This window comes from Balearica regulorum, chromosome 1 (assembly GCF_011004875.1).
Source record: "Balearica regulorum gibbericeps isolate bBalReg1 chromosome 1, bBalReg1.pri, whole genome shotgun sequence".
Taxonomy (NCBI): domain Eukaryota; kingdom Metazoa; phylum Chordata; class Aves; order Gruiformes; family Gruidae; genus Balearica; species Balearica regulorum.
In genome coordinates, this window is record NC_046184.1 from 160982440 (window position 1) to 160995746 (window position 13307).

At 42.6% G+C, this 13307-nt stretch overlaps 1 protein-coding gene across 1 annotated transcript; it reads left to right on the forward strand.

Annotated features, from left to right (window-relative positions):
- Positions 1-4422: 4422 nt before the first annotated feature.
- On the forward strand, positions 4423-5397 carry LOC104643405 (2-oxoglutarate receptor 1). The gene has a single exon (XM_010312708.2). It carries the CDS (start codon positions 4423-4425, stop codon positions 5395-5397), a length of 975 nt encoding a protein of 324 aa, XP_010311010.2.
- Positions 5398-13307: the final 7910 nt, after the last annotated feature.

Genomic DNA, 13307 nt, shown 5'->3' on the forward strand with positions numbered 1-13307 from the left:
TTTTCAGTCACCTCACTTATCCAGTGCATCCCGTGATTGCACAAGCACTGGGGCGGTTGAAAACACGTGGTTTATGATGACAGGAGGGAGGTGGTGCTGCCGACTCTTTTGACAGCAGCCTGCAGTTAGAGTCGCTTAAGCCGACTGTGAAACTACAGGGTATTTTGATTTTCCTCCAATCCTTGTAGAGGGGAATGGGGTGAAGATAGCCTCAAAACACAGAAAGAGCCATGTTTTTGGTAAGTATCAGATCAGTCTACCTATGGGCAGACTTAAAAGGTACATGGACATGAGGTGGAGAAACTCCTGGTAAAGAGAAAAAGCCCACAGACTGAAGAGCTGCAAGTCACGCTGCAACATCAGCCTTTACTCATAGAGATCCTACAGGATGCCAGGCAAGTGATTTAAATTGGATATTCACAAGTGGCTCTTGCTAGTTTATCCATAATTTTCCAAGTGCCTGACACGAGCCCCTGGGCCAGTCACATGCCTGCAGTCAAAGCCAACGTTTCTGAAGGTCCATGTGCAACGAGGAGTAGCTGAAACCCCCGTGGAGGGTGCAGGGCGGGAGGCTGGGGGAGGTAGGAGCTGCATGGTCTCTACAGCTGATGATGAGACAAGATTCAGGTAAGCTAAGGAGCACAGTTCAGTCTCCATGCAGAGTTGCTCTGCACAAATGACCTTCTATTAGTCCTCCTCTCTTGAAATTGCTCTGAAACTGGGTGGTTTATTTTTTTTTCCTGCCCAGAGTCAGATACTCAGAGGTGACCCCAGTGCCTGCTCAAGACCCCAGTGCCCCAAATCCCAGGCAGTTCTGGGCCACGGTGCCAGGAAAACCCATTTCTGCCTCACACAAGGCACTGCCACTGCCAAGGAATGATAAATACCAGCCACTGCTTCACAGGTTTTCTATTGCTCAGGGGTATAATGGATTAAGTAGTGGATGCATTAAATGATCCCTAACTATAATTAGCTCCCTCTGTGCTTATAACACTACAGCCTCATACAAATGGTTTCTAATGACACATGCAGTGTCTAGGAACAGGGTAATAGCTATTTAAACAGTTGCTGATCCCTGAGCTGGTACACGACAGTGTATTTTACAATTATTGAGAAACTTCGGACATTTTTTCAAAGTGCTGTGGGCATTGACCTAGAGAAAAGCTTGGTCAGATGAGAACAGAGATGATGCCCTTTCCCTAATGGTAACAGACAGATAATGTGCTAGTTGTCAGACATTACTACTGCCCCAGTCTTGACTGTCCCCGTTACCAATCTTTCCCTGCAGGATGATTAGCAAAACAGATAGCCTTCTCCCAGCTCGTGCCTACGGTACAGGCACTCAAGGAGAGTCGAGTCAATTTTCCTATAAATATTCTTATCTGTGTGGTTCTCAGAAACTACACTAACATACGCAATGTTTAGAAATGAAAGTTTGCTCATTTAATACCGGATCATAAGCCTCATCAGCGAGTCGGACCTATAACATGTACCAAGGCCAAAAGGCCGCCGGCCACGCTGGGCAGCTGGGGCCTCTTTGCATGGACCAAGTTGCAAGCCCAGGGATCGAAACCCGCAGCTTCAAAATTCAAGATACTATGACCTTTTTTCTTTTTAAATAATAATCTCTTTTGATCTTGTTCCTCAAGCTAAGGATGAGAATAAGATTTTTATTCAAGAACAGTCTTTTGGTTCAAGAAGCATGGAAAATTGCAGCTCTTGTGAATCATGAAGCCTGAAAGCAAAGGCTCACATGAAATCAAGTTTGCAAATTCAGCTACCTCAGTAATAACCAGCCAATGCTAATTGTAGATATTTTACTCACCAGAAATAAAGTTTGCCACTGTTTCTGAAAAGCACATCATGCCAAAAGAAACCTTCATTTCTTACATGAGATGAAAATTGTACTTTGTTAGAAATTTGTTTTTAATGAAGACAGTATGTCATAACATTTTTCACCTGACCTTGAAATGGCAACATGCCTTACTCACTTTGGTGATCAGGTTTCACTTCACAGGAAATGGAGAATAAATTTAATTTTCTCTTTTATAAACACATGCACGCACACGTACACACTAATTTAAATGTGATCTGCTGGTATTTGAATACTACAGGTCTACCTCAGCAGGCAGAAGTGCTGCCAGCAAAGCGCAATCTGCCCACTGAAGGCAAGACAGCATGAATAACGGAGGGCAAAAGAGATCTCACACAACTACCCAGGTCTAAGAGCTGACACCTGAGCCAGTAACTGAGGTTTTCTACCAGTCTCCTAATTTATGGCCACATGGAATCTCAGTCTGCCAGGAAGCGAATGCATATGGTTGCAAAGCCCTACTAAAACCTGCTTCACTGTAAGGAAGACATAAAAATACATTTCATTTGTATTGCTCTTTGCTCAAAGCAACATCAAAGGGACAAGTAGAATTGCAAGTTTTCAGGTAAGCGATATTTCTCCATTTGGAGGGTTCAAGATTGCAGTGAAGAACCAATCAGCAGTGCAGGAAAACTAAAGTGGGGATGAATCAAATATTCTAGAAAATTTTTTCTAACTTTACTGGAAATATACCAGTGAGAGACATAAATGTGGGTGACTGTGGTATCACTGAGCAGCAGAAAAGAGACAAAATGTGTATATCCCTAGCTTTTGTCTGAACGCAAATCTGGATTTGTTTAAAACAAGCTTCATGGCCTTTACCTAATGCATCTTTGACAGCAAAGCTGCTATATCAGAGATAACATCCATGTTGAAAAGCAGTAGCGTTTTAACTAATTTATGGGGAAACTGTTCAAATTTCTCTCTGAAGTGCTCCTGAGCAACAAAGTGATACCCATCTTTGTGACTAGTTATAATCAAATAATTCCTGTTGTGTCCCAGCTTTAATGACTGGCTTTGTCAGAGAAAATCTGTCATGTTCTATCCCATGTCTTTGGGATAATGCAGAAACATCCATACAGGTAACATGCTAAATGCTGTTAACTAAGTCGCATCAAAAACTAATTCTATATATAGGATTTCCAGGACTACAATAAGGTACACTTTTGTCTTTTTTCTTTTTCTTGTTTTCTTTTTTTTTTTTAATGTGGTGACTTCATCCTAGATGATCAATGTGACATTGGTTAATTTTAAAGACTGTGTTTCTGGGCCAAGAGGGAGGAATTTGGGCTTGATAGTAGCCTGTCTAGCACTTTATGAAGTCACTTTAAAATATTTTCTCAGATGGACTAAGTTAAGATCTGGAGGAGTGGTGCTTACTTGAGATGCTCAAGACCCACAGTGGCATGCCTCTTGCCTCACTTGAGACATGTAAAGGTTAGACATCCAGGTCTGAAGTAGTCACCTTGGGCTGCCTTTGTCATCAATGGAAAGAAATAGGTATGCCAAAAGAGTAAAACGCTTATCTAAGAAACCTCTCTTCTAGGAAGATATATTATGCCCTGGAGGAACCTACATCTCTCCCTTGATGATAAAAGGGGGCTTAGGATGACTGACTCCAGTTCAAACACCTCACTTTTTGATATCTGAAGTTAAACAAAATGATGTTCATCCTTAGTTACCACTCTTTCAGGTTAAAACACTACCGAGTAAGGTTATGTCTTGAACTCACTGCGGAGAGATCCAAATTGGCCATGGCTGACAAGAAACTTTTTCAGAGGCAAATCTAGTTCCAACACGCACAAAATGGGAAGTAAGATCAATGCCTTCACTGTGCTTTCCACCCTCCCTCTGTGCTTTGAGAAACAGTCTTTAATAATTTTAATCAGTTTTATGCCACTATGAAGCTTGATTATTATTTTTTTTTTAAATCAAACATTCATACAAGTTTTATACTCTGATGACTCCAAGAGAGGAAGATCATACTGAGGGAACCAGCTATGATTATCAGGTTATGGGAGCATCAGGTCCTGAGGTCTTTATCTGAGCCTAGCATCTTTTGGTTTTCATCAAACCAAAACAGCATCTCTGGTTTCATGAGCACAAACCACTGATTAGCTCAGATTAATGAAGAGAAGGTATGGATATGGTTCTACTTTCTAAAAAGCTAAGACTAATTCACAGTTTTGCAAAATCTAAGCCCAGATTCTTTCTGGCTCTCTAAATGTGTGCTTCCTACACCTGAAGGTTCGCAGATAAGCAGTAATTGTCGTCTTCGACGTAGGAGGTTAAATAAAGCAAGAGTAAAAGTAATAATTATCAAAATTAAACATAAAGGAGAGGGAAGGGTGAAATTAAACATTTGAGTGGGGTTCTCTAGGTCAGAGCTGGGTATGTTAGCAAATTCCTGTTCCCTCCCTCTAACATGCCTTGTCAAACATACGACATTTGCTCTGGCACAAAAGATTTAACTGAATGCATTTGTCTCAACAAATCAATTAAAACTAAACATCTGATTTTTGTAAAGCTTTAAGAAGATTTCTGCAAACATGGCATCTGAACGCACCGGCAATTTTACTGCTCTGCCAGGCCGGGCAGACCCTTTGCCAATCTGCAAAGATGAAGATTTCTTACAGGTGAAATTCTATCTCTCCGTCCTTTACAGCCTAATCTTCCTGGTGTGCTTCCCAGGGAACATCGTGGCAATTTTTGTTTACTTTGTCAAGATGAGGCCCTGGAAAAGCAGCACCATCATTATGTTAAACCTGGCTATCACTGACTTATTATACATAGCCACGCTTCCTTTCTTTATTCACTACTCTGCTAATGGAAATAACTGGATTTTTGGAGACTTCATGTGCAAGTTTATTCACTTCTGTTTCTACTTCAACATGTACAGCGGTATTATCTTCCTTAGCTGCTTCAGCATCTTCCGCTTTTTTGTAGTTGTTCACCCAATTAAATGCTTTTTTGTTCAAAAACGGAGATGGGCAGTAGTGACTTGCATCATTGTTTGGGTGATTTCCCTGGTGGTCATCAGCCCCTTGGGCATCCTGATTGCCACGAAGCATACGCAGAACAGGACGATCTGCCCAGACCTGGCTGCTGCTGAGGACCTTAACACTAGTCGGTGGTACAACTGGCTGCTGACAATATTTGCCTTCTTCTTGCCCTTGTTGATGGTGACTCTGTGTTACGTGCTCATTATTTACACCTTGGCTACTGGGCCCCACACGCAGGCTTGCTACAAACAAAAGGCTCGCAGACTCACCATCGTCCTCTTGGTGGTCTTCTATGTGTGCTTCCTCCCCTTCCACATCTTTCGAGGGATTCGGCTGGAGCTCCGAGTACGACCGGTTAGCTGCCACTTGAAGAACATGATCCTTTTTATGTTTATAATAGCTAAACCTTTAGCAGCCTTAAATACTTTTGGAAACTTACTGCTCTATGTAGTGACGGGAGACAACTTCCAGCAGGCAATCCTCTCGCTCCTAAAGTTTCGGACAAACAAGAACTTGAAGTAGAAGAGATTGATGCCATCCAAGAGTTATGGAGGAAGAGTCCAAACCTGCCCTCAACCAGCACAACCTCCCTGCCCTCAGAGTACTCAGGTTGACCCTGCCAATGCCAAAGGACAATTAATCTGTTCTGTGTTTAGGGGTTACACCTTGGTCATCAAAAGAGAAAACCTATAGTTTAAAATAAAAAGCTTTAAATAAAATACTAAAAAATTAAATGTGAAACTTCTCAGAAATTTCTCTGCATTGGGTTCCTGAATCCTTGATACCTCTTCTGGAGAAGGACAAATTGTTCCAGAAAAAAATAGTTGCTTATTAGTGGCATATACAGATTCAGGGTGGGAGTTATTTAATTCTAGTAACTTACAAGTTAAGTATCTAGTCTAAGCTAGGTTCCTGCCTTTGACTTATTTCCTAAGCAATGGAGAGTGTAAGACCCTCCAAAGGGCAATGTATCACACCTGTCTTAAACCTGTAGGAGGTTCATCTCACCTTCCTGGAGACATTGACAGGGTAGGTGTATGCATATAAGCTAATCACCTTGTCCTCCCTTTATAATTTCCCGTTACAGTGGAGAGAAATAAGCAGTTTTAGAGTGTGATTCACCTAATTATTCTTGATGCCTACATTTGGACATGATGAATCATGACCTAGAAGTGCCTGTTTCTCTCCATTGACCATAAAAGGTAAGTAGATCAGACACAGATCCAAACGTTCATACCTGCCTTTACACAGCTAAGGCCCAGGTCTAGCACAGAGTGGGATGGATCACTCTCCAGAGGTAGCTGAAAGGAGGGCTTACACAATAAGGCTCTGTTCAGTGCCTTCAGTGGTTGCCTGAAGATTAATGGTGCAATAATGCAAGATCACTCCTGTAAGGGTTTTCCATACTGCTAACTGTGATTTCTGGATTAATTTTAGTCCAGAGGTGAGAAGTGAATGGATGCATAAATGTGCTGGATCCATAGAATCATAGAATCATAGCATCATAGAATGGTTTGGGTTGGAAGGGACCTTTAAAGGTTGTGTAGTCCAACCCTTCTGCAATAAGCAGGAATATCTTCAACTAGATCAGGATGCTCAGAACCCCATCCAGCTCTTGACCTTGAACGTTTCTAGGGATGGGGCTTCTACCACATCTCTGGGCAACCTGTTCCAGTGTTTCACTACCCTTGTTGTAAAACATTTCTTCCTTATATCTAGTCTGAATCTGTTCTCTTTTAGTTTAAAACCATTACCCCTTGTCCTATTGCTTTAGGCTCTATCAAAAATTATCTTTCTTACAAGCACCCTTTATGTATTGAAAGGCCACAAAAAGGTCCTTCCAGAGACTCCTCTGGGCTAAACAAACCCAACTAAGCCTTTCCTCATAGGAGAGGTGCTCCAGCCCTCTGATCATCTTCGCGGCCCTCCTCTGGCCTCGCTCCAACAGCTCCATGTCTGTCTTGTACTGAGAATCCCAGAGCTGAAACGGTACTCTAGGTGGGCTCTCATGAGAGCAGAGTAGAGGGGCAAGATCAACTCCTTTGACTTGCTGGCCATGCTTCTTTTGATGCAGCCCAGGAGACAATTGGCTTTCTGGGCTGCAAGAGTGCATATTGCCAGATCATGTCCAGTTTTTCATCCACCAGTACCGCCAAGTCCTTCTCTGCAATCCATAGACAATGCAAAGTAATTTTTGCCCATTTCTTTACTCAGTGAAGCTCTGCTTCATCACACCAGGTGAGGAACAGCTTTGTATAATAAAACATCTGATGGCTAATAAGGGCAGTCTCACAGGAAAAAGATAGACTTGCAGGAAAATGTGAGTCCAATACTTGCAGACAGGTCCCAGGACGAGCTGAGGTGCCCCAGCCAACAGCAACACAAAACTATTAGTAACATAATATTCAGAACCCAAAAGTATGATCACAGAGTGAATCCTCCAATACATTTTTATAACAGCCTTATTTCATGTTTCATTATTTTCGCTCTCCACTCTGAAACGTTCATCAATCAATGGTAACACATGCTGCTGCGAGGCCCTCATGTGACCCTTTTTATCCAATCCCTGGTCTTCAAGTGACCACCAGACCAAGACCAGCAGACCAGCAGACCACCATTCCCATTAAGCACATGCCTGAGTGGCTTGCACATAGCCTGTGACACCCCTGTGGCATGGGGAGCCCATGCTTTGCCTCTCAGAGCCAGCTAGGGGAGAACAACAGTCAACAGCAAGCTACAGGCATGTCGAAGGAATGAGAGAAGAAACCATCCCTGACATAGGAAGAGCAGGATGGGGAAAGGAAGAACAGCATTTTTCCAGGATAGGGTAGGAGACGGCCTGTGAAGGACAAGTTCTGGCAGAAAGCAGAGGAGAATGCCATTTTCCTGCAGAAATAACCCATTTTATTTTAATCTATCGCTGGGTTTTAGTCAAGGCAAGTTTTAAAACTTCTGCACAGTACAGCATGATCTCCCCTGTGACCATTACCCATCCTCAAATTGTGGATGAGCTCTTTAGCTGAAGAGGGAAGCTCACTTGTAGACCTGGAGAGATGTTACATGAGGCAAACACCCACAAAATATAAAGAAAATGCCTCCCACCCCACATGCTGCATTGGTTTTGCCAGTCTCCAAGGGGCAGCACCACCTTCTCCGCCACATTTAGAGTGCTGGTCACAACTGCTTGCTCCTAAGACACCAGAGGCAGCTGAGCCACCATCAGAAGGCAATATTGAACATAGGATCTTAGATGTTTTTTTCAGTTTAGGGTATTTGATCAACAAACCACCAAGTTTATTTGAGCAGAACAAGGCTGATACATTATCTTTTAAGCCTCTACAGCATATAGACGCTAGAGTTTCATTAACCCGAATTGAGTCCTACCTTAACATCTACATCATGGAGTCTGGTTCTTCCGGTGTTTGAGGTAGAAGAGGAACTGTCTCTGGTTTTGCAGCAATATAGGAGTAGTTTTTGCTTCCAACTTTAAATGAAGCTCTGCATTTGTCACATTTCAGGTCTGCTTGGTATTTTCTGGATAAATTACTCAGCACACTCATCTGTTCTTACACCCAGGCTATGTACTCTCTTTTAAATGCAAGATGCTTGGAACATCTTCAGTACTAGCATCATCGTCTGGAATGATATTGGCAGATATCATCCTGAGTTGGCAAGAGGACGATGAACCAGATCTTGGTTTCTCAGATTTTTCTACAAACTGTGAAGAACAAACCTATAAGCTACTTTATAATAAACAGTACATTTACAATTTCAATAGAAGTCATAGAAAAGAGAAAAAGAGATCTATACAAGAGTCCTGCCTGCTCCCCTGCCCCTCGCCCCTATCAATACTGGCCCCCCAGTGTCATATTGCTCCATGCTGCAATAACCTACCCCCTTTGCATGTCCTCTGTACACAGGTACATATTTTTCTCCTGCTCTCAGCTCCTGCGGCTCCTCTGCATGTCTGCCATGCTGATTGCTATAGGGCTATAACTGTTGGCAGGTTCATCCCTAACCCAATATCTTATGATGTGACCTTAGCCAACCAAAGACAGTAATCACATTCGCTGTGGAGCTGTCAGCATTCATTCAACTCCTTTCACCCCACTACAATTCATCCTCACCTGAGCAAGGGGAAAAAAGGGAAAGACTATAAAAATGTTATCGAGAAACTGCTACCAGCTGACATGACAGTCAGCTCCAACAGCAGAACGTGAACCTTGTATTTTATTGTTCACATCACCACAGGTAGGGACAATAGTTCAGTCATATTTTCCTAGCTTTTTATTTGACACCTCTAAGGTTTACATTTGCTTTTTAGCTTTAATTTTAAATGTTCTTGTAGGGTTTTCAGAACTGCTACAAGGCAAAGGCTTGATATTCCTTCCAACAACCTCAAATATGTTTGCCTTAAGGAGAAAAAAACTAACCATGTTCAATGAGTCAAAGACAGGCTTATATACTCCATGTGCTATGGGTAGGGCAGCAATCCTTAAATAAATATCATACTATGATAATTTACTGCTTATGTTTGTAATGTTCTCACTAGACTATTACATCCACATGCAAGCCACAGAGACATAAAGTCAAAATTTTTATTTTACGGTTCTCAGCAAAGGCCCAGATCCATACCTCCAACCTCAGCACCAGCCTGCACAGATGCACAGGAGGAAACGTACTAGAAGAGGACAAGAAAGAATGACTTTTTCTCAGCAAGTAGTGAATTCCTCTGGTGTTTGATTTCCAGCAATAATTAAAACAAAAATGACGTTTCCTAAAATAATTCCTTCTGTAAGGTAACTAACAGCAATCATTCTTGTAAAGCAAATAGTAAGGCTTAGGTGTATCACTACAAGGAGTGCGTACCATCTTGCATGTGTTCTGCTTTCATCTTCAGGGTGATCTTTGGGATCTTTGCAGCAGTGTTAGGTCTGCTCCCCTGGGGATTTCCGACTGGTCTGTTTAGGGCAACAGATCCATTTCTGGAAGTGCAGATTTTAACTCCTTCAGCAGATCCACTAGCTTCATCCCCACAAAAGGCTTAGCTATCAGAAGGCAGGACTAGAAGGAGGAGGCTGTAGGCTTGACAAAATGTCAGAGAGCTAAACACTGTTCTCCACCTGCCTACACCAAGTCACCGTCCAATGGCCAGGAAAAACAGCAAGAAATGTTTTTAGACAAACACAGGAGAAACCCATTCAGGGAGAAACCCCGCTGGTGCCAGCAGCATGACAGTGGCTCAAGGAGTTCATGACTGTGCCAGTGAAGAAGGGGACAAGGCTAGTTTCATCTGGTGTACGACTTATGAACCTCATTTTATCCCCACCTCTAAGGAGACAGAAATATCTATTTTTAGGATAGACAGATAGTCTAAGCCTATCCAAGCAAGTAGCATGGACTTACTACAGACCCGTATGTGTGTCATGCATGGGAGTACATGAGGGACAGTGAAATGGAGAGGGGAGGAAAACCCATCTCCACTTTGATGAGACTCTTACCTTCTCTAAATGAATATGATACACACACCCACTTCCTTTTTTTTTCTTTAACATTGTTTTCTTTTATTCTCTGCCAGCCTGTGCTCTGGGATATGTTTGCAGACCCCACAAGGAGCAGGAGATATGGGTCCCCAGAGCTGTGGGGAGGGAAGGCACTGTACACAAAGACTTTGTATAGCTACCCACAAAACCAAGTCAGCTGGTTACATTTGGTTTAGAAGTGTAACCACACAAGGATAGATGTACAAAATGCTCTTGGTCTTGCGACAGCGGTGGAGGAGAAGCAGCTTCTGCCAGTTAATCAACTGTGTCCATTCCCAAGGAGTAAACCTGAACCTCAATCAAACATACCATTATTTAAGCACTGTATTTAAAAACTGTTACTGCCAGTAACCTTTCTTTCTGTATATGTACAAATCCAATGCAAATATCCAGCTAGAATGACCCCACAGACCCATCAGCAGATTTCCACTTTATAAAACCACCTACCCAAACATTAACCTCAGTGGCTGCTCATCGGTTTGCATATGCAAACCCCAAGGAACGGAGACAAGGATGACTAAACTTGAAAGAAAGCACATGCACTAGGCTGAGAACATGAAACAGGGGTTCAGGCATTAGCCACAAATGACATTGAAATTTTGAATCTGTTATCTAAAGCCTTCCTAAACTCCTGTGACATCTTGGGCCAGCATCACAGTGATGGTGGCAATGCCAAAATAAACCATGGTTTTGTACAGTAGAAGGAAATGAGGGCGTTTAGGAGTTTCTGAATTTTGCCAATGGAGGTACAGTGGACAATCACACCAGTTTGCAGCTTATTGTTATTACTGCATACCACAACCACAACAGAAGGTTTAGTTCCTACTGCTCTTCAGAAGTGACTTGGGCAGGCTAAAGAAAACAGTCCACTTAACTTGCTCTCCTGGTTACCTGGGTAACTCCTCACCAGAGATATGGAAACACAGGAGCAACGGAAAAGGCCAAATACCGTATTTGTACCACCATGTTTCTCCTCCACTACCCACAGCAGGGCTCAACGGAGTCCATCAGTGGCGGTGCTCTAGCTTGTCCCAAAACCAGTGGAACTGACAACCAATATGAATGCAGAAGTAGAAAACTTCTGGAAGAGTCACTAGTGCAAACCAAACCTCCTCATCCTGAGCAAATGCAGGCACCTGATTTTTCAGGTTGACTTTGGCATCTTTGCTCCAGAGAGGGCTGGGGGTTCAGGGATGTCCCTGTGCCTCACTTTTCATGTCACCTCCAACCAGTCCTCCGGGCCACCTCCCTTCTCCCCTACCTGGCTGTGCCAGCGTGCTGGAGGTGAGGGCCTGGACTTCAGGCATGGAGATGCTCGTGTTCTGGGAGAGTGGTACAGGGGGCTGACACGCAGAGCCAGGAAAGGTGGCACATGGGGATGTGCCAGAACTCACCACCCCTTGGGGGTTCCCAGCTGACAGCGATGTCCCCTTGGGGACAGACATAGGGGATTGAGATCTTCCTCATACCTGCCTTTTCTTTTATGTGTGATGGAGAAACAAGCCTGTAGCAGGGAAACATTTTCTTCCCTCAGAAAGAAGTCCAACAACAGCAAAATCTTTTCCTTACATGAGTCTCAGACGTGATTCCTAGCAAGCATGCATGCAGAAAATCATGGCTGATTTACACATGGGGGGGCCTTCTCTGGGACAGGATGGTATCTCTGTGTAGCTCAGCCAAGGTCAGGGACATCCTACCACCCACCAGCACAAGACTGAGGGACAAACTGGCTGTGAGCCCAGTAAAGCCACGTTGGTGCTACTGATTCACTAATAAATCAGTGCTGAGCAAGTATGAATGCTTGTTCTGGTCCTGGAGCTGACCAACCCTCGCGTCTAACCAGAGAGAGTCACTTTATCTCCCCCTAATTATTTCCCCTGCCACATTTTATCCTCTTAGAGTTACAAGCTCTTTGGGGCAGATGTCTTAGTGAGTATTTGCACAGCAGGACCTGAATCCCTAATGGGCCCTCCTGGCATTATGAAAATTCAATCAAGGGCTTCAGCCATAAAAATGTAAACGATGTAGCTACTTATCATTTGCGCGTATAGAGACACATAAACACACATATGCAGATGCACATGCACAGGGAAGCAGTGCCTAATGCAAAAATATAACTCTTTTAAAATAACAGCGCTATGTTGTGTTTAAGCCTCTTCCTTTGGATATGAATATACATTTTACTTGCTCCTTTTCTCTTCTGTAGAATAAAAATAGTGTGACACTGGGGACAGAAGTTGGCTGAACAGAAATTACTTTTCAGGACAAAAAGCAATTGCTACAAAAGTAATTGCAGCAATGCACAAAATCTTCTGAAGCAGTTTTCAAAAGTTTGTGGTGACATACTGGCTTAAATAAACATTATAATTATGCAGATATAATTTTCCAGAGATAATTTTCTGCTATATACAAATGAATAAGATTTTATTACTGATTCGAAGACCAGTCTCTAAGTATGCTGTTTTATTTATATTTAATATTGGTAGCACCTGGCTATTTAGCTTCTTTTTTTGTGCTTTATTTGCCTGTGTGATAAATGATAATGTTTTGTACTAAAATGGATTTGGATGTGTATTCAAGGGTAGGCTATTCAAGTCTGGGGTATTTGCTTGTGTAAATGTTGATGTAAATTTTGCAGTTAAGATGTTGATATTTCAAGATGATTGCGTGGCTCATTTCCGCACTACAAAATTGAGTGTCTCTCACTGTCCAAGCAGTTTAGGCTTATTCATGTACTTAGAATATAAAGAGCATTCTCATCTGACCCGTTTTAAATATATATCTTACATTACATTGAGCTGTATCACTCTCTTAAGGGGACTATTTTTTGCCCCACTTACTATAAAGGAACTGGTTTTTTCTCCTCTGAAAAAAATAAAAGTGTCTCTC

Bases quoted from the DNA above. Each gene is read 5' to 3' on its own strand.
- LOC104643405 (XM_010312708.2), top strand. From the start codon at position 4,423: ATGGCATCTGAACGCACCGGCAATTTTACTGCTCTGCCAGGCCGGGCA.